Here is a 19,357-nt window from a genome sequence, read left to right as displayed (position 1 = left end):
GTCATATCTCACAGTCCCACTCTGTAATGTTTCTCCAATAACCATCAGTAATCTGATGGGATTCTTTCATTACTATCATTGATGTGGCACATTTTTGTAGGAAATGTTTCCTCCCACAGTTCAGCTGACCTTTAGTGGCTTCTTCCTCTTTGTTTTGTATTACCTAGCTAGCAACATATTGTAGGCCTTTTAACCTTTATTATTCCGTGAAACAAACATGAGGTATTCAGAAACAGTTGGACCGTCGTAACAATGGAAAATGTCACAACTTACTCAATAAAAACTCTTCAGCAAAGAATGTGAATTATTCACAGCAGACCAAACACAACTCATAACCTCGCAGACAAAAGCCACCTCCATGGTTCTTACTGAGAAGCCCCTAGCCAAAAACCCAGATACTTTTTTACAAACTGTGTTAAGCTGTTCATCCTTTAAAGATAAAGTAAAAATAGAATAGATGAAAAGGAAAAGAAAGGCCTTAGCTTCATCATTAATTTGAAGAATTATATCTATAAGCAGAACAGAAGCTCCTTCCTTCTGTCTGGTTGTTTTCATTGTCTCTAGCCTGCAGTCTAATAAGAGGATGTGCAGCTCATCTGTCAACTGTGTACATTGTCCAAAGAATAATTCTATGACACCTTGACAAAGAGGAGACCGTTTAGAGAGGAGTTTCAGACTTGCATTCATGTCAATATGTCAATAACACTCTGCAAGTTCAGCCAGCTCTTGGGTTTTAACACATTAAATATGTGATTCTCAAAATGTGGAATCATTTTTGGTTAGAGAATGAAAGCAAAAGTTAACATACACCAAGACCTCATATTATTTTTTGCCATTTTGATTTCAAAAAATTTCTGAATTAAGACAGGAATTTAATGAAATCCATTTTAAAACAAGTAATATTAAAGAATTTGCTAATTTGTAGATTTGGTTGAACAAATCTGGGTTTTTGTTTAAACAGTCTTAAGTGTCGGTGTACTCTTTACATTGACAATCACTGTGAAACAGAATTAAAGTAGTGCCTGCCGATGTGATGTGACCTGGTTAGATGTGCCTCATCTCTTTGAAAAACCTGAACTGAACATAGGCTGCTGCTATAACACTAATTATTAATAATTACAACCTACTCATTTTAAAGCAAAGCACCTAGTTTGTGAAAGGGCAGAATGACTTTTGGTGTGTGTTTTGTCATTAAAATATTCAAAAGGGGAACATGTCAGCAAACACCTCACATTGCAATGAACCTCAGCTTAGAGAGATGTGAATTTGCTGACTTCTTAAGCCATAGGTCAGAAGGTCCTTTAGAGAAACAGGATAACATTTTGAATGCTTTAGGTAAAGTGTTATTAGAACATTATTGCAGCTTACTAAAACCCAGAAATTAAAGCTCAATGTTGCATTAAATATGGTTTAAACTTCCAAGATATGCTCTGGTTATGGGAATTTTCAAAGTGATTCATAATCCAGAAGGAACCTGCTAACGTTCCTAGGTATGATCCCAGTGACTGTACTGAACCCACTCACTGCTTTATGCCAGCTTCAGAAGCAGTGCATGCTGGGAAGTCTTGGCACAACATGAATAAGCCAAGCCCGTAGAGGCGTTCCCATGTACTTCAGCATTAAGGAAGCAGCGTGTGCACTGCGTAGGTTTTCAGTCCTATTTTGAGTGAGTAAAATTATGTAATTTGTCACTTTTGTAATGCTACCTGGCACAAAATGCACATTACTTTTGTATGTGTACAGAACTTTAATATGCTCACACTGTTGTGATGCAGACAGGCACTTCTCTGCCATTCACCCTGAATGACATACCTAATACTTGGCTTTCCAAGTGACTAAACAAAAACTATTTAGCATGCTTGTCTTTCACCTCCACCATCAGTATGGAGCAGAGCCACCGTACAATGACAACACTGAGCTTAGGACATCATTACTGAGTGTGATGAATATTTCAGCTCGCCATAGACAGCACAGGGGACATATCATTTTTACCAACGATCCCCGTCTTCCCTTTTGATTGGCTATAATGGGCCTCTGAATCCCAGAGTTCTACTCTTGGCCTACCATTCTGTGTTAGTGCCGCCCAGATTAGACAGAACCAAGCACATTCACATTATCACTAATGGAAATGTGCAATGTGGGAACACATTCCCATTAATTACTTTGTCATGGTTGTCACCCTGACAAACTTGACCAGACATCAATCAAGGTAATAAGACAAGATCAAGATTCTGAGGATATTAGTTACAGGGTTGCAGATGGGTTTGGGTGATTACCCTTGATATTCTCGGTTGCATATGTTGCTTTAAGCTTTGGAGAAGGATCCGAGCAAATGGCATCATTCCTCTTCTCCCCACTACAATGTCCTCCACATCTCCTTGAAGTAAATCTAGATGGCTTAGAGTGGTCGTATTTTGCTCAACAATAAATTAAAGTGGACAGTTTGAGAGATGGTCAGGCTTGAATCTAAGACTTTGTGAAAGCTTTTCACTCCCGGCTATTCCATGAAGGATATAGAGCAGTCCTTCCGCATCAAGCCCTTCTGCATCAGTTGTATAGCAGCTGTAGCTCTTTGTAAAGCCAATAAGATGCAGGCATGGCCAAGAATTGCTAATTGGGTGAGAGGCTCTGATAATGATACATGCCCCCTCCTTCCTAAAATAGGTTGTCAGACTGCAGAAACACACAGTGGTCAACAAACTGGACTCCATGTGACTCTTGGAGCTAAGAATAAGCAGAAACCTTAGTGCATTAACAGTCACCACGAAGTCAGCCAACCATCAACGATGAGGTATTAATAGATCAGAACTGTGTCTTCAGCAGCAACAACAGAACAAAATCTGAAATTGCCTCTTAAATGCCTTGTAGCTATTTACCTATCAACTCTTCAAAGAAATATGTGCGGTAAAATAAAAAGGGAAACCAAGAGGGCACAACATTAGTAAGAGTAGCATTCTGTCTCCTTTCATGCAGTTATGTTTTGAATTTCATCATCAAGATGTATTTCAGAACATCCTAAATCATGCCGCTAAAGCTCAGTTTCTGTATGTCCCAGCCTCTTCTCAGGCAGGGTTATGTGTTAAAAAGCAATATGACTAATGATGTGGAGACAATAGTATCAAAACATCTGCGCTCACTTATTTTCAATGGGAATAACTTCAGCTACAACAGATTCAGTAACTTCATTCAGTGAAATGATCCATTGAGGAAAAAAAGCACAGCTGATCATTCAACACAATGTTAAGAGACACTTTCTGATTAAGAAGGGCAAAATTCATGACAAACATGCTTTGAGCCAGCTGCCATCGAATTCATGAAGTTCATTTTAATATAAAATGAATATCTCCCTGACCTACTTGTGGCTGCTCTAAAGCTCTCATGTGGATTTTATATTTTGCAGCAATATTTTCTTCTGTTTTATAACCATACTATGTAGGACAAACAAAACTACAGAGCTCATTTTTTATTATTATTTTAGAAAGACATTTTCCGCCCCATCCCCAAATTCTTGTCTGCTGTTAGGTCAAACTAAAACAATCTTCATGCCATCATAATTTCATTTTCACTCTATTGATATTAAATCCCTCAGAATAGATAACAATCAACTACCTTGTTCAAATTTAATTCATTTGTAATAATGTCTGCTTCACAAACTTGCAGAGGTATTTTCAAAATGCCCAAAAGTTATTAAAGACAAGGTTCGTGGTCAGAATTATGATATATGAAGAGATTGTTACGAGCCAATAACAGCCCAGAGTCCTTGAAAGTCCCTGGGAAATAAATCAAAAGTAACCTTTAACAGGATAATGGGTGCATTTCTGTAAGAGCTCAGACTCACTGTGAATACTTGCTTGATGGTATCATTAAATGCAACAGATAAACTTAGAAGCATCCATTAAAGTTTTTTACTGACACAAATTATCCAGAATGACTGCAGAGATGCCACACAGTTGAGCTAAAAGTATTCATTATATTCAAACTAATCTTTTAATTTAACCAATGTTTTTCTTTGTTTTTTTTTTGTTTTGTTTTTCATTAGAAATGATATCAGAGTTTTGGAGTGGCCCAGTCAAAGTCCTGACTTAAATCTGGCTGAGAATCTGTGGAGGGAGCAAAGAATTTGGGAGAAGACTTGGAGCTCATAACCAAAAATAAATTGTCAAAATACCATAGAAAAAAATCAAAAAACTGATCAGCAAGAAGGGTTTATGGCAGCATTGACAACAAAACTTTTCTACTGATTATTGCAAAAGGGCATAAATAATTTTAGACATGCCATTTTTAATGTAAGGAATCAGAAACAAACTTTGTGGTCATTTCTGATAGATTTGGATTTTGAATCTAAATCTACCAGAGGTGCGCACGGTTTGGTCCTAAATGGTATGTAATGCGTGCAGTGTAACCATGATGACCAAGCTTTTATTTATGCCATAATCTAACTCAGAGGAGACGAGAAACAGTTATTTACTCAAACCATCTGCCCTCACCTTCACACCGGAGACTGGATAGATTATTAATACGACTTAAGTCTCAGAATTTGAGTCTGAGTAGTCGCAGATATTTAGAGAGAGACTCTAAGCCAAGTCTGAAGTCTTTGTAGCTTAAATGCAAGTCGTGAAGTTGAGGCACCGTGTCTGTCATCTCGACATCATTTAGCAATCCAGACACATTTATTCTCAAGCACGTTTACTGCATTAAGAAGTGACAAATAAATAAACATGACATTTTAAAGCCATTGAATCAGTCACGGACAATGTGTCTATTCCAAATCGAGCTTTTAGAAACTTAATACTACCCAACACAGCTACACACTAGGACTGTGTAGACATGTGTGCTGCCAGTCATACTGTGAGTGTGTGCATGACCCTTTGACCATGGATCCCATTCATTAATTGTCATACAGCATGCCCTCACAGACTCTTCCCTGTTTTTTTAGGCCCACTGCCATGAAGGGTCACATACAACAACAGCCACTCAGTAGCTGTTCCTGCAGGCCAAGACCTCCCAGTCACTGCAAGATCAAGTCAGGCCACACAACTGGTTAACTGTCGCTGTTTACTCACCCTCTTGCCCTCTTTGCCTGGCTGACCCGGCACTCCGGCTGATCCCTGGGGGGAGGACATGTATTATGGAGAATTAGACGCTATATTTAGCAATCCACAGAGACTTTGTTTTGCATCTCGGGAAGTCTGACACGAGCTGATGTTTGCAACACAAGTTGTCGGCAGACCAGTGGAGTTTATTTGTAACATTAAGATTCAAGTTAGCTCAACGGATAACAAAAGACTTAGGTTGGTTAAAATTAAGTGCACAGGTAGGAAGGAGTATGTAAAGTTGCAGTTTCAATACTTGAATAGTTTCTAGGTGACTTCTCCAATATCGCCTTAATAGGCAATTTGCAGCCTCAGTTGATCAGGGCTTCATTCCATTACTCTATAAAGTATCCAGATAAAAAACTATTAGCAAGCTAATCAAGGTGTATTCTGAGTTTATGTTCTTGTTAAAGAGAGTGCATATGGTGCTTCAATAGTTTCTTGTCCAACCTAATAGTTGTATATGGCTGGAAGAGGAAAACATGCCAGGAGAATTTTGTTCAGCAAGAAAAACAATCACTTGTTGGCATGATTTATTTATTTTTTTTAAAGTGTGGATCTCGAGTTTACCTTTTCTCCTTTATCTCCTTGAGGGCCCTGAAAGAGTTAAATTAAAACGTGTTATTTACAAGAAAACAAAAGCATGATCTCAAAACTATTTGAAAACAACTAAGAAAAAGTGCATTGCAAAAGTATTCATGCCACTAGAAATTCTCCACATCTTGTCATTTTACAATGATGCACACTAACAAATTTTTTTTTGGACTGTATGTGGTTCGTACACCCACTGAATGTGTGGGTTTGCACACAGTGGGCTAAAGAAGAAATTAATGCTCGTCAAAAACTTAATACAAATAAGTATTACACCAAAATCAAAATACAAATCCAATTCCTTTTACTCTGAAATTCCTAAATTAAACACCTGACAATAATTTGTAGACAAAAGAACACTCCCAACACTGAGTGGGGAAGAAAATGTAACAAAGTTCAAAGTTGGACTAGATATAGAACAATATCCACTATTTTGAACATCGCATTATTCACTGTTCACTCCATCCTCTGAAAATGGCAACAAAAAACAGGATATTGTAAAAGTGAAAATCATCAGACCCATTTTAGTAAATCATCTATTCCCCAGTCAAATTTATGATAAAATTTCAGCGAAATGTTAGGTCAGAAGACACCAAAATTAAGGCTGATCTGATTCTGGTGGGAAACTAACACTTTGCATGATTCTTAATATACCATCTTCATTGAAAAATATGTTGGTGGCAGCATTATGCTGAGGGGATAATTTTCTTGAGCAAGGACAAGGAAGCTGGTCAAATTTGGTAAGCTGGTAAGTCAGAAGGAGCAAAATCGAGGAAAATCCAAGAGGAAAATCCAAGAGGAAAATCTGTCAGGCGCTACAAAAGACTAAAAACTGGTGCAGGAGTTCAGCTTCATGTGAAACAGCAACCCTGAACGCGCAAGCAGGGCTACAATGGAACAGTGTAAATCTAAGCATTTTCTAAAGATGGAAAAGCTTAAATGGTATGAATATTTTTGCAAGACACTGCTTAAAACCTTGAGGCTGTCATTTCTAGCCTAAAATTCAAGTAAATATTAACAATTAAAATGCTTTTATTCAGATAAAAATATTGACATGTATTATATGCAAATAAAATAAAGGGTAATGAGGTCATTTTCCATGACCAGGATGATATGAAGAGAGCCAAGTCTATAACAGTTTCTCCTCACATCTTGCTGGGTATGAGCTTGGGAGAGAATGCAGAGTCATCAACCCCCCAGGCTGCAGAGTAAATACAAGACTATGAACTTCATGTGTCCGCTTTCCAATTTCTGCTAGACAATTCTCGATTCTTTCAATGGGCAAAAGTCACACACACACACAGCTGATTTTCCAAATACACCCTTATAAAATAGACGTTTCATGTGAGTCAGTTGCCTTGTGCAAAGTAACGAGGGAGAAAGAAATAAACGGCACAAGACGGCAGACGACCCAAAAGATTTTGCTGATTCATCTGTGAAGAAAAAGACAGCTGTGACCTGTGATGCTTTAAATGAAAGATGCCTCAGTCTTTCAGCAGTTGTTTTGTTAATAAATCATCATATTCTCCTCTAGTCAGATCGTGCGCTCAGTTTGACCTCAAGCAATACAATACAACTGCACTAACAGCAAGTCGGCATTTTAATAGCCTACCTTCAACATTTTCTGCTTAGGCTCACCAACTCATTTACTGCCGTAATGTGAGAAAGTTAGCTAAAACTGCATTTGCCTGTCAGGGAATGCTTGTTACTTTGCTTGTTAAATAAAATTAGCATGACAGTGTAGCTAATGAATGGTGGCAGAGGTCTGTGGGAATCGTAAGCATTTTGGCGACATAAAAGGAGCAAGTCAGCAGCAGAGGGACTGGTTTTTTTTTTTTTTTCATATATCCCTGCAGTGTTGATTTAAACTGGCAGGTTGAGCCCCTCATGATGTGCACATAATTAACTACCCACCCACAGAACACCTTTAATCTGCGGCAGCCTTCAACTCTCTGGTCCGAATCCATTGAGAGCATTTGCTTTTTGCATCCGTGTCCACACATTTGTTAAAAGTGTTGATGGGAACATAGGGATGCATATCAAGTGCCTTGCAAAAGTTTTCATACTGCCTCATAATCTCATATTTCAAACAAAATTCACATTACAACCACAAACTTCAATGCATCTTGGAATTTTGTTAGACCAACACAAAGTGGTGCAACTGTGAATTTTTCAATTTATTTTAAAATAAGAATCTATGTGCCACTGTGACAGCATGCAAATTCAGTTCCCTGATACCTCCACAAAAAAAACAATTGCCTTCAGAAGCCACATCATTAGTCAATAGAGGGTTAAGTGATTAGAGCAATATTATAGAATACTCTCTAATGCCAAAAAATATTAAAAACTATCAAGCTGAAAAACTGCTCAGACTCTCTGCAGTCCAGAACTAAATCCAACTGACAAACCTTGAAAATGTTTTTCACAGACACTTTCAGTTCAACCTAACTGTGCCTGAGTTATGTTACAATAAAAACCGGCAAAGATATCTACAAATTAAGAGGTGGATACAGTGCATGCCTGAATCGCAGACTTTTATTTGCAAAACATATTTGAAAATCACTTAACCTTTTCTTTTCTCCACTTCACCCACTTCACAAATATGCAGATACTTATGTTTATATATCACATGAAATCCTATTAAAACAAACTGAAGTTGATGGTTGTAATGTGACAGGATGTGGAAAAGTTCAAGGGGTCTGAACAACCAATGTCAGTGTATGTTCATTGAACTATGTCGACTGTTAAATTTTACATGACCAGGGTAACAACACAAGTCAGTCTAATTACAAGGGTGAAAAACACAGCAGGTCTGCAGAAGCAGACACCGGCCCAGAGAGAGCACGTTGTACCCATGTAAGAAACAGCCAGTGACTACCTGTCACTCTCCACCTCTCACTCAGGGCTTTGGAGCTGCACTCTTCCCCGCCTGGCTGCTCATCCCTATCCTTTTTGGCCCGAGCGAGAAGGCCTTCTGAGCCCCTTTTCCTATCTGCTCCTTGTTTGAACCCTTCCAAGGCAGCGGTAATGTGACACGGAGCCACCTTAGCTGAGCGCCTCACTTCCCATCACTGTAGTCCAGATGTTTTAACTCCACAACCAGTTCCTGATCTGCCAAAGTGCCGTGATGTTTACAAAGCCCCGTCTAACCATTTCAGGTCATACTTTTGTGTGTCCACTACAACCTCATAAGTTGCGTTGAACGGCCTTACATACACAAAGCAGCATAATGAGATGTAAATGAAACAGTGGAAACTTAAAGGCAGCCCTGGGTTTTCAGCCAGGCCTTCGTCCCCCTGTGTAGGAAGATCATAGCATGAGTTTGCAGCATCTCCGTCACATGCCGCTAAATCCACACTGTTCATTTTTAACTATTTGACATCCAACCTATTGGCCATCCATCATGTTTGTGACAAAACCTGAAGGTCAGTTAAAATGAGATCGACTATGCATGGAGGTAATTTTTCAACACATGCTCCAGTGCAGTAGAGGACCATTAACTGGTATTTACAGTATGTCACGAAATGAAGCATGTCTGATGACTGTCGCACTGTCAGACAACTGGCAGGTGGTTTGGAGCTATTAAATGTGGCGGGGCCTAAAAATAAACACAAACGTGCTATATCATGTAAAAGCTCTGAAGCATTAACAGCAGACAGGTATGATAACATTGTTTGGTGACTGGAGAGCAGGTTGTCAACAGAAAGTAATATGAAAAAGAAGGAGATGCCTTTTGACACCAGGATAAATTAATATAAGCAGTGTAAACACATTTTGGATTTCTAGATTGCTGTGCTTTTTTTTTGTCTCTGTCTTTTAGATGAAACCAGTTTATTCCTGTCCAATAAGTAGCGTTACTATAAAACAATAGACTTCACAACTGGCAATATCCTGCTTTCAGGCGTTCTGAAAGAAAGGGGGAAGTAAAAGGGGAGTGGGCAGCATTACTGCATATCCATTTTTCTGTCTAAATGAATGTCACAGCTAAAATATGCCTGGTATGGGATATTCAGAAGACTCATTACTTTATGCTTCCAAAGCTGCCTCCCTCTGTCAGTTTCAATACAAACAGAGGCCCCCTTCATGCCACTTCCCCACAACCTTCCATCCAGAAAATAGGATAAAATAGCCTGTGATTCTCTGTTGTCTTCGCAGAGACCTCATTATAACTTCAAGGCTGGCAGGCAGTGCAATGCACCTACAATTATGTGGTGCATTCTATGTAAAGACAACAACACTATAAAAAAATAAAACAAGGGGAGAGAATAAAAGAGCACAATATACCAACTAATTACATAAGAAGCATTCCATCTCATACCTGGAAAATAATTCCAGAATGGAAAGGGAGAGAAAAAAATAAAATAAAATAAAAATACCCCCCACTCCCCTCCTTTCTACATCGGTGCAACAGTTAATCAAATGCATTCCAATGATGTTAGAGAACTGACAATGAGGAAGCTGTATTTTTACATCAAACTATCAGCCTGTTTTGAACACATGGATTATAAAACCGCTTTCAGCTTCTGTGCAGGACTTTCCCGTGTGCCACTTGCCTTTTTACACAATTTTAAAGACAAATGTAAAAATGTATTCTTACTCATGAGCCGAACTGCAGAGATCTAAATAAAAGACAATGTTGTGTAGCTCGTACTTAGCTGGATGCTTAGAAGTGAGAAGGTAAAAGGAATTAGTTATAGACGTCCATCACACAGAAGGATATAAAACCATATTTTGAATTCAGTAACGTAAACTGAGTGGGAATCTTTATTTCAGGAACATTGAAAGCTACGACCACTTTACTGACTATAACAAGAGCATTCAGTGTCATGAAAAAGTATCCAACCACAAACTAAAATATTTGGAGGGGGGTTTTGAGTGTGCTCAATAACATGTTCAGAATTGAGAATACTGTTTAATAATTTTAAAGTGATTTGAACTCCTCCACATCTTTATAACAGATTTCTTTGTTATGTTCTTTTCTCTTGGTGTCACTGAGCAGTTGTTTTTATTCTGAGAATAAACTATACAAGGCTGCAATAAATAGTAAGGGGGGAATTGGTTGAAGTTGATTTCATTTAGGGGTATCAGAGTAATAGGGCTGAATGTGTACTAAACGCTCATCAGTTTAACAAGGGAAAAAAAAGTTAAAAATGTATAATTTTTTTGCCTCAAAATATCACTATCAAGGCCAGTCTGTTCAACAGATTTCCTCCTCACTTGAGTTTCATTTGGACCAGCCAGATCAAAAACTCTTAAGACAGCCTTCAGCTTCTGAAAATTTACAACACATTGCGGTATTCTTACTTGTGGTTATGAAGTTGTTGTTTTGTTTTGTTTTCAATGATGCAGAAAACATCCTGCGTTATTGCATGTCAGCATATTGCCACAAAGCGCACAATCACATGTGAGTATAACACTCTCAGTGACTCAAAAGATCAGATAATGTCAATCACATGCCACCCAGTTCCGCAGTGTGATTCACAATCTGCTGGCTACGGCGCGTCTGCCCCCCGTTCCGTTTCCCTGTCTCCCCATGCTGCACTTTGGTTTAGCAAGGACACTGCTTGTCATTGGCTTTGAACCTTGAAGCAGGGAACCTAAGGGTGGGTCTGAGCTATGCAGGCTCAGGGAGCAGTCAAGCCTCCCGGTGGTGAAATGTGAAAGTAGAAGGACAGCTCAGATGAAGAGTTATAGCTGATGAATGAGGCCTGACACATATTGACAGGCTAAATTTGCAGCAAGCCTTGTTAGGTGTGACACATTTGGGCCATTGGCACCAACACTTTAAAATAAGTTAGGGCGGGAGTAGGAAAGATGGAGAGTGTGAGCAGCCTGTAAAATGACTTAGAAATCCAATAATTTGTCATGGTTAAATTTAGAGTCAGATGGGCTATTAATAGTGAATTATATATCTGCAGAGGATGATTACCTACTCTTATCACATTAAGTCTTGCTACCAGAGACGTGACTAATTCATTGCCGGTTCTCAGCAAGCCTTGTCTGAACCACTGCTATTCAGAAAACAGAAGCCATGATTAGAATGGTGCGACTGCATGTATAGTGGTGATGGCGATACAACTCCTAATAACATGGCTACTATTTCAGTTGTGTGAATATTGAAAAGGCTATGCCATGATTTGATCAGACTGTGAGTTAATGTGCTCCCTTAGCCTGCAGACTGTCAGGAACAAGGTGACTGTCAAATCATTCACACACAGGACCTGAGCAGAATATTTCTCCATTAGGGTTTTATTGTTATTACGAGAACTGGGGCAGAAGTTAAAGATTAAGGAGAGAGAGAGAGAAAAAGAGCTTTTTACTCTTTACTTTTTGAATAGGCTTTAAATTATTGTAAAAAAAAAGAAAAGAAAAGAAAATCAATGTTGAAATGTAACAATGTAATACAGTCACCAGTTTTGTTATAAAAAAATAACATCCACAAATCAGTGCTCCCATACCTTATCCCTGGAATTATTGAAATAAAAAAAATATCTAATATAAATGTATCTATTCACAACAAGATACAAGCACCAAAACATCTTATGCTTTATAAATATAGTCGATCTAACCCTTTCCACTTTTTTGCAGCAGCATAAGAAATATTACCAATATGTTGAAACTCATTTTCAAATAAGCACAGACTTACAATATTTTTCCACTCTATGCAGGAGCTGTGCTCAGTTGCACAGGTTATTGTATAAAACAGTTGTTTTTGGTTTTTATGTGCTATCCAAAGATTATTAGCAGCATTGACTTGGCCCACCTTCAACAAAACGTTCTTTTGTTTGTTTGCTGAATCAGATTCAACCCTTCTAATTTTTGAAGTGTTCAGGTTTTAAGAGCCCTGAGTTCTTGCTTCTTACATTTATTTGGAGATACATTTAACTTAAAGTTATAGTTTATTGTGTCCAATTTGATTGCCAGTGACAACTTTTATTGCTCCGCATCTGCTATAAGCTTTATGACCACTGTTTGTCTCCGTAAAGCCTTACGGTGCTGTCAGTGTTGCTGCTCTGGAAAGACTTTGTTCAGTATGCATTCAGCGTTTATGTGCAGAGGAGAGGAGAAGTGCATGAAGAGAGGAAATGCTTTCATCATTACTTTTGTTAATTTTTAATTAGTGGGTTGACTAGTTGACAGTCATGAGCGATGAACATCACAAAATAGACATTTTATCTTTTTCTGACACAATATGAACAAAAAAAAATAAAATGTGCATGCTGTGAAGAAACAGCAAGTAACATAGTGTTGTTTTTAAAAGTATCGTACCTAAAAATTTTTATTTTTGACAAATACACTTTTAACACTCCAGGTTTTACTTTTTGTATTTTGTTAGGATGTAAAGTTATGAATAAATAGGTGAAAAAAAAAATCATCCTGACAATGAACAATTCTCAAATTTCTTTTTATCTTGCAAACTAATTTGATTAACAAAGAAAAACCTCATGCCTGCAAAAAAAAATTCGATTATAAAGTATGCATCATGATGTGATTACCTCTTATAAACTCCTTGATCTAAACAATAATAATGTGAAATAAATGCTTTGAGGATCAAGATCTGCGCTGTAAGAAATTGTTGTCATCTACACATTTGCAGAGGGACATTAAGGAGGAAAAAGTTGATGAAGAAAAGGCTGGAGTCTGGCTGTGTGGCAGTTGTTCCTGCAGCACGAGGTCAGAACACTGTGGGGAGCTGTGCACACTCGTCTGCTAATTACACACTGCTCTGTGTCTCGTCAGTCCTGAAACTGTGGGGCCACAGGACAATCTGGCAACTCCCCAGCAGAAGACAACTAACACAAGCAAACAAAGAGCCAGGGGAAGGAAGGAGGAACACATGCAGCCTAATTATGTTTACTTAGAACTTTTACCAGGCAGAGCATCTGCAGGTCAGAGAAGTTGTCTCATAAGAAGTAAAACCATTTCAAATTCCAATCACTGCAGAGAAGTTTGCCATTTCCAGCTAGAGCTACCAAACCAGAAAGAAGTTATTCAACGGCAAAACTGAAGATACGCTACATATTTGTACTAGCTTGAGGCAAAATTTTGCTCTTGTGGGCAATGAATCTTTAAAGCTATGTGAAACAAGATCTGTAAGTAACACAGATATCTTGAGTGCTGGCCTACAAATGCCAGGGAGGTTACAGCAGGAAATGCCTTTTGTGACTTTCCATCCACTCAGCGATACGCCACCGTCTTCAGCATGGTGGAAGACTACTACCCTTACTGACACTGAGTCTTAAAAACGAAAACAAATTAGCATGTCCATTACACTCCGAATAAATAAAACACTGCTCCATAGTGTGGGGGATATCGTAGTACACTGTCAGAGATCCTCTTGTGCAGAGGATATCGTGTTCTATCAGTGTTGCTCAACTCCGCTTTCTTTGACACTTCACTCTACAGCCGAACATCATGTATCCACTTGAATTACCCACAAGATAACACAGAGTACACTCCCCCTTTCCCATAATAGGTGTATCTGCAAAGCGATACTACATCACATGCACATACTCAGAATTCTGGTTTCTCAGGTGTCAACAGGAGCTTTAAATAACACATTAGCTTTAAAAATGGAATATGAGCTAATTGCAGTAAAAGGCCGGTTTGGGTATCAGAATCTGCTGCATGAGTTCTCGGCAGTAAAGGGGTGATCAGGTTAAGTGGAGAACAGACATTTATTCACATTATTTTTACTGTTACTTTTTCTCAAACATTCAGTTATTTTCCAAATAAAAAGACTGCAATTATGTCTTGTAAAAAATTTTTTTTATTATAATATCAAAGACTGAAGACTGAACCATTTTCAACCTGTTGGACCTGTAGAGGACGAAACGCCAGAGATAAGACATAATTTTATAATGAATATATGTTTAAAATATTGAATGTGAAAACAGTCTCTGTCCTGATGAGATCGTTTTTGTCTTCATGAGGCTTTAATTTTTTTTTAAAGGTTTTGTTGGCTCTAGTGGTCTTTATTTGAAAGTAGTTCAACAGGAAAGAGGGTAATGAGAAAGGGGGAAGACATGTGGCAAATGTCGCCAGGCCGGGAATTGAACCTGTGACCACCGGCACAAGGACTAAGGCCTCAATATGTGGGTTGTGCTTTGCCCCTGCGCCACCACAGCACCCCTGAATTTTTTTGTTTTTGAAGAAAATATTAGAGTCCATTTTTATTCCTGGCTTTTGTATGTGAGGTATTTATTTTGAGTCAGCTTCTGATTGGTTTATCAGCACGTTGCTATAACGCCTTCCTTGAAGGAGCTGGTTAACAGTGAGCTGCTAGATTTCTCAAACTCAATTAGAAAGAAGAACATTTTGTAGTTTAATTAAATATATTTAATTGTTGTCTAAAATTCCTGAAAAGGTTTTTTTTTACTTCTACACCTTGGACGTGTAGAAGTTTTTGTGTCCCAAAGAACTCAGAGTTGTAGTCACTCAGTAGAATTGATGGCTTAATTTTCTAGTCATAAACTTTCCTAGATTAGCCTGTGAAAAAAAAGCTTGTAGTGTTTACATTTTTGCATCGCTTTTATTTCTCTTTCTGCATCAAACCATCAGTAAGAACTTTAGTATTTTCATTTTTTCTGATTTGATTTCATAAGTCATATATCTTAAACTGAGAAATATGGACATATATAACTGATTCTTCAAATATATGTTATAATTGTTATTTGAGAATTAATTCGGAAGAATTGATTTGAGATAGAATATGGAGCACATGTATTTAACTTAATTTAGTTTAGTATGAACACTAAAAATCAAATTACAAAATTCCACCCATGTTTATTGAGTATATATTGACAAATGACATAATTTTTAACTGCTTATTAATTTACACAATGTGGTTATACGTCCATGACCATATGGCCCACTTCTATCATAGGACACAATCTTCATTGCATTTTTGCTGCAAATAAATGTCTTTGGGAATTTTAAGTCTCTAAGAGTAGATTACTGTAATTTATTACCAGATGAGAAAAAGAATCCATATTGCAGTCTTATTTAGTCTTATGAAGCTCAACTTAGAGGAGAACACAGGGAATAGTGGTTTTAACCCATTAATCATATGACTTTCAAAGCTCACTGATAAACCACAGGGACCGGCCACATCCTGTCTTTTATTTTAGTGTCTCGTCTTCATATTGTTCTAAATCGTATACGAGTGTTGGGTCAAGAAATCAAATAAATCACAACGAGAGCACAGCTGCAGAAAAGACTAACAATGAACGGTCCATCACATATTGATTTATGTTGTAATTTCTTTTGTAGGGAGACTTTCTGCAGGTTTCTTGAAAAAGGATGATCATAAGGAAAAGACAAAAATATATATACTACATGGATTGTGATTAATGGGAAAACTTGTGTTTGGGCTCAGCCTCAAAACAAAGGCGATGTTAGAAATGAACAACTCAACTGCAATCAATATTCTTAAATTAGAGCAAATATGTGATATCTTTGTAAACAAGAAGCACTGTTGTAAAATCTTTTTTTGTTGAGAGTTAAAGAACCACAACCAAAATGCATTCTTGTCCATGTTACCTTGTGTTAACATCTCAGAGTTAAATTTAAGAAATTCGAGAGAGAGAAGACCACAAACAAGAGAAATAGGAAAACTGGAGAGAGCAACAACATGTGTTCAGTGTTTACTGCAAGTGTAAATTATGCAGACTGGAAACACATCTGTTCATTCTTACCAAGTTAATTGATTGTGAATCTTAATAAATTGTATTTTTTTAAACTAAAAACATATAACATCACTAAGGATGCACTGGCCTTTTTTTTCATTTATCCAATAGAATTCTCATATCTAAATATCACAATAACTAAGATGTCAAGTAAAATAGATATTAATTATTTTTTATCATATACATAAAAAAAATAAATAAACTGACTTTTTTTTTCTTGTAAACTTTTTTTCTGGTAAAAAAAAAAAAAGTGTTGTCTCTTTAGGACAACACTTGGACTTTTGATGAAAATACTATTGACAGCTCTGAAGGTGCTCCTGAATTTAGCTGATTTACTTTCATGGATTTCACTGAAGAATCTGTAATTAAATATGGCAGCACAGCAGTTTTTGTGGGCACAAAAAAAAACAACATTTAGTCTTTGTAGGTGAAATTATAATGGCAAGTTTAAAATGTAAATTATAAATTAAGTTAGCGGCGCTGTGCTCTGTGCATTAAATGCACTCACTCACAACCTCTGTAAATCTGGAGACAGTATTGATCTTACTGCTGCTGCATAAACTTCAAACAGTTCGAGTGAAGAAGGCAGCAGCCTACATTTGTGTTATTTGAGAACAGTGATACTGGAAAGAGATGTGACAGGACAGTAAGCTAGTTCAAATGTTTAATCAACATTGTAAATACCCCAATGTTGGAGTAAATTAAGCTGTGGTCCTCATAAGTTAAATAGCCTTCAGAAATGCATGTATTGTTTTTTATTTTATTTTGTGTGCCTCTGTGTTTCCCTGTGATTTACTCGCTCCCTCTCCAGTCAGCATAATATATCGGATTACAATCCCCCTCATAAGATCAGTGTGAGCAATACTAGATACAAAGAGCTACTTGGATGCAACATCTGGAAGTATTTTATATCTGAAGGCCTCTTAATGCCTAAACGGAATGCATTTGGATCAATCAATCAATCAATCAATCAATCAATCAATCAATCAATCAATCAATCAATCAATCAATCAATCAATCAATCAATCAATCAATCAATCAATCAATCAATCAATCAATCAATCAATCAAATTGTGTTTGTATAGCACATTTTAGCAGCAAGGCATTTCACGGTGCTTTACATAATTAAAGAAAAAATAAAAACAGCATGTGACATTGAATAAACAGTAAAAAAGAGAAAAAGATTTTGAAAAAAAAAAGATTAAAAAAGATAAAAACATACTTTTGTTACGGAATTTAAGCGCCTGTCGTCGCCGGACTCCGCCGTCCGTTTAACACGGGTATTATCCAGGCCCCGTCGCCTAACAGGACAAGGTCTCCAACCTTGCAGCACCAGGTTCCGTCCACCTGTCACGCGATATGCATGGATGCATGGATAATGCATTTAACCTACTGGATGGACTCTAACAGCCTCTAAAGTTCACATATGATGTACATTTTTAGTGGCTGAAATACTAATGATCACAAGGTGTGGTTGGAACATTGTGCAAAGGTAAAGATGATAAAGAATCAGGGAAATGTTTTTAAATCCTAATCAATATTGTAACTACAATTTTAAGCAAGAGTATTGCAATTACTTTCTTGATACAATGCAGCCTTGGATGTTACCGTAAAGATTAAAGTTTGAAATGATGCTTAAAGTTTAAGAATCACTGAACGGAAGGATAAATTTGACATTTAATTTCAGTGCATTTTCCAACTAAGAAGACTTTAAATAAAGGTGTCAGCATATCACTTCGTATCACTTGTCAGATGAATAAGATACAGCCACTATTTCACTCTGGTTTCAGCTAGTTTTGCTTTTGCAAAGGTCGCCAGTTCTAAACACATTTCAGAGACACCTTTTTCTTCCATTATACATATCTAAAACGATGGACAAACCCACCTGCCAGAGGCAAAGTTGCCCCGGGGACAGGACAATGACTACCTGGAGAGCAAAGATAGTGAGTCATGTGTACATGACCAAAGCAAAGACAACCAGCTAAGGGATGTTTGTAGCTCAAAAACAATTACTGCTCCAGGCAAACTTATTTGAGTTCCTGCAACTGTTGCTCATGACAGGATACTTGGCAAAAATGGGATTGTCAATTTCAATGTTTGTAGCTGAATACTGATCGGGTATTTTTCTGGTTTGCATCCACAGAGAGCCGAAGGAAGCAGGGCAACCTTAAAATACAAATAAAATAAAATAAAAAATATTAGCAGACTTATCCGCCTCACATTAGGCAAATTATTTACCTCTTAAAGACGCCTTTGTCTTTGAAGGATCTAAGTAAATTGCCAAACAATGATTTTGTTAGTTTTTCTTGTTAAGTTTCAAACTGTTTCAGACTCATGGCAGTGAGCGTGATTTCAGCTGTTTTCATTTGATGTACTGCTATCAAGTCAAGGGGAGAGCTGGCTGAAGAGCGCCACGGTTTTCTAATGGATCAGTGAAGGCACCTCTTCCAATCAGTAAATACTGTGTACGATCCAAGGCACTGCACGAGTTTACAACCTTCCATTATAGTTTGTGTGATGTTGTGACTACAAATCAGTCAGTCTTTGATGTGCATGGAGTTAATTTCTAGTTAGGTGGTCTTGAGATTCCTCTGTAAATAAACCTGATTATGTCATTCATATGCAAATGGTCACATTACGTCAACTGGCTTTTCAACATGTCAGGAGGTACTTATGCTCGAACAAAAGGGCCCATGCTGGTTGTCGGGGTACAAACCAATGCTTTGAATTTAGACACTGCCAATTCAAAGTATTTTTTTTTTCACCTTAATTGGTTTACTGCTCAATTCCAGATACTTTTATCTCAGGTTTGCAACAAGAAGCTGGTACAAGTGGTCAGGGCTGGAAGTCATGCAGTCAAAAATGCACACAACTACGTGCCTCAGAGCTGCGTAATACACCTTATTAACTTTAGGGTGCATTCAGCTGGTGTGAATGCACCCTAAAGCAGAGTGTCAACTAACGACATCTGACTCTTATTTTAGA

The 19,357-nt window shown here is 37.6% G+C and overlaps 1 protein-coding gene across 5 annotated transcripts in view; it reads right to left on the bottom strand.

Annotated features, from left to right (window-relative positions):
- The window catches only part of LOC103477022 (collagen alpha-1(XIX) chain), a 127,088-nt gene that overhangs the window by 75,341 nt on the left and 32,390 nt on the right, over nucleotides 1–19,357 (bottom strand). For 4 of the 5 annotated variants that reach the window (XM_008429856.1, XM_017308981.1, XM_008429859.1 and 1 more), the window contains exons 11-13: nucleotides 8,945–8,980; nucleotides 5,664–5,690; nucleotides 5,064–5,108 (exon numbers count right to left, since the gene is read on the bottom strand). In XM_008429856.1, the coding sequence (XP_008428078.1) occupies nucleotides 5,064–5,108; nucleotides 5,664–5,690; nucleotides 8,945–8,980 (108 nt within the window). The remainder of the gene's footprint in view (nucleotides 1–5,063; nucleotides 5,109–5,663; nucleotides 5,691–8,944; nucleotides 8,981–19,357) is intronic. The other variant, XM_008429858.1, reaches the window with a different exon arrangement.

This window comes from Poecilia reticulata, linkage group LG15 (genome assembly GCF_000633615.1).
Source record: "Poecilia reticulata strain Guanapo linkage group LG15, Guppy_female_1.0+MT, whole genome shotgun sequence".
NCBI classification, from domain to species: domain Eukaryota; kingdom Metazoa; phylum Chordata; class Actinopteri; order Cyprinodontiformes; family Poeciliidae; genus Poecilia; species Poecilia reticulata.
The sequence above is the reverse complement of the archived record's forward strand: the minus strand, read 5'-3'. Positions and strand labels throughout refer to the sequence as shown.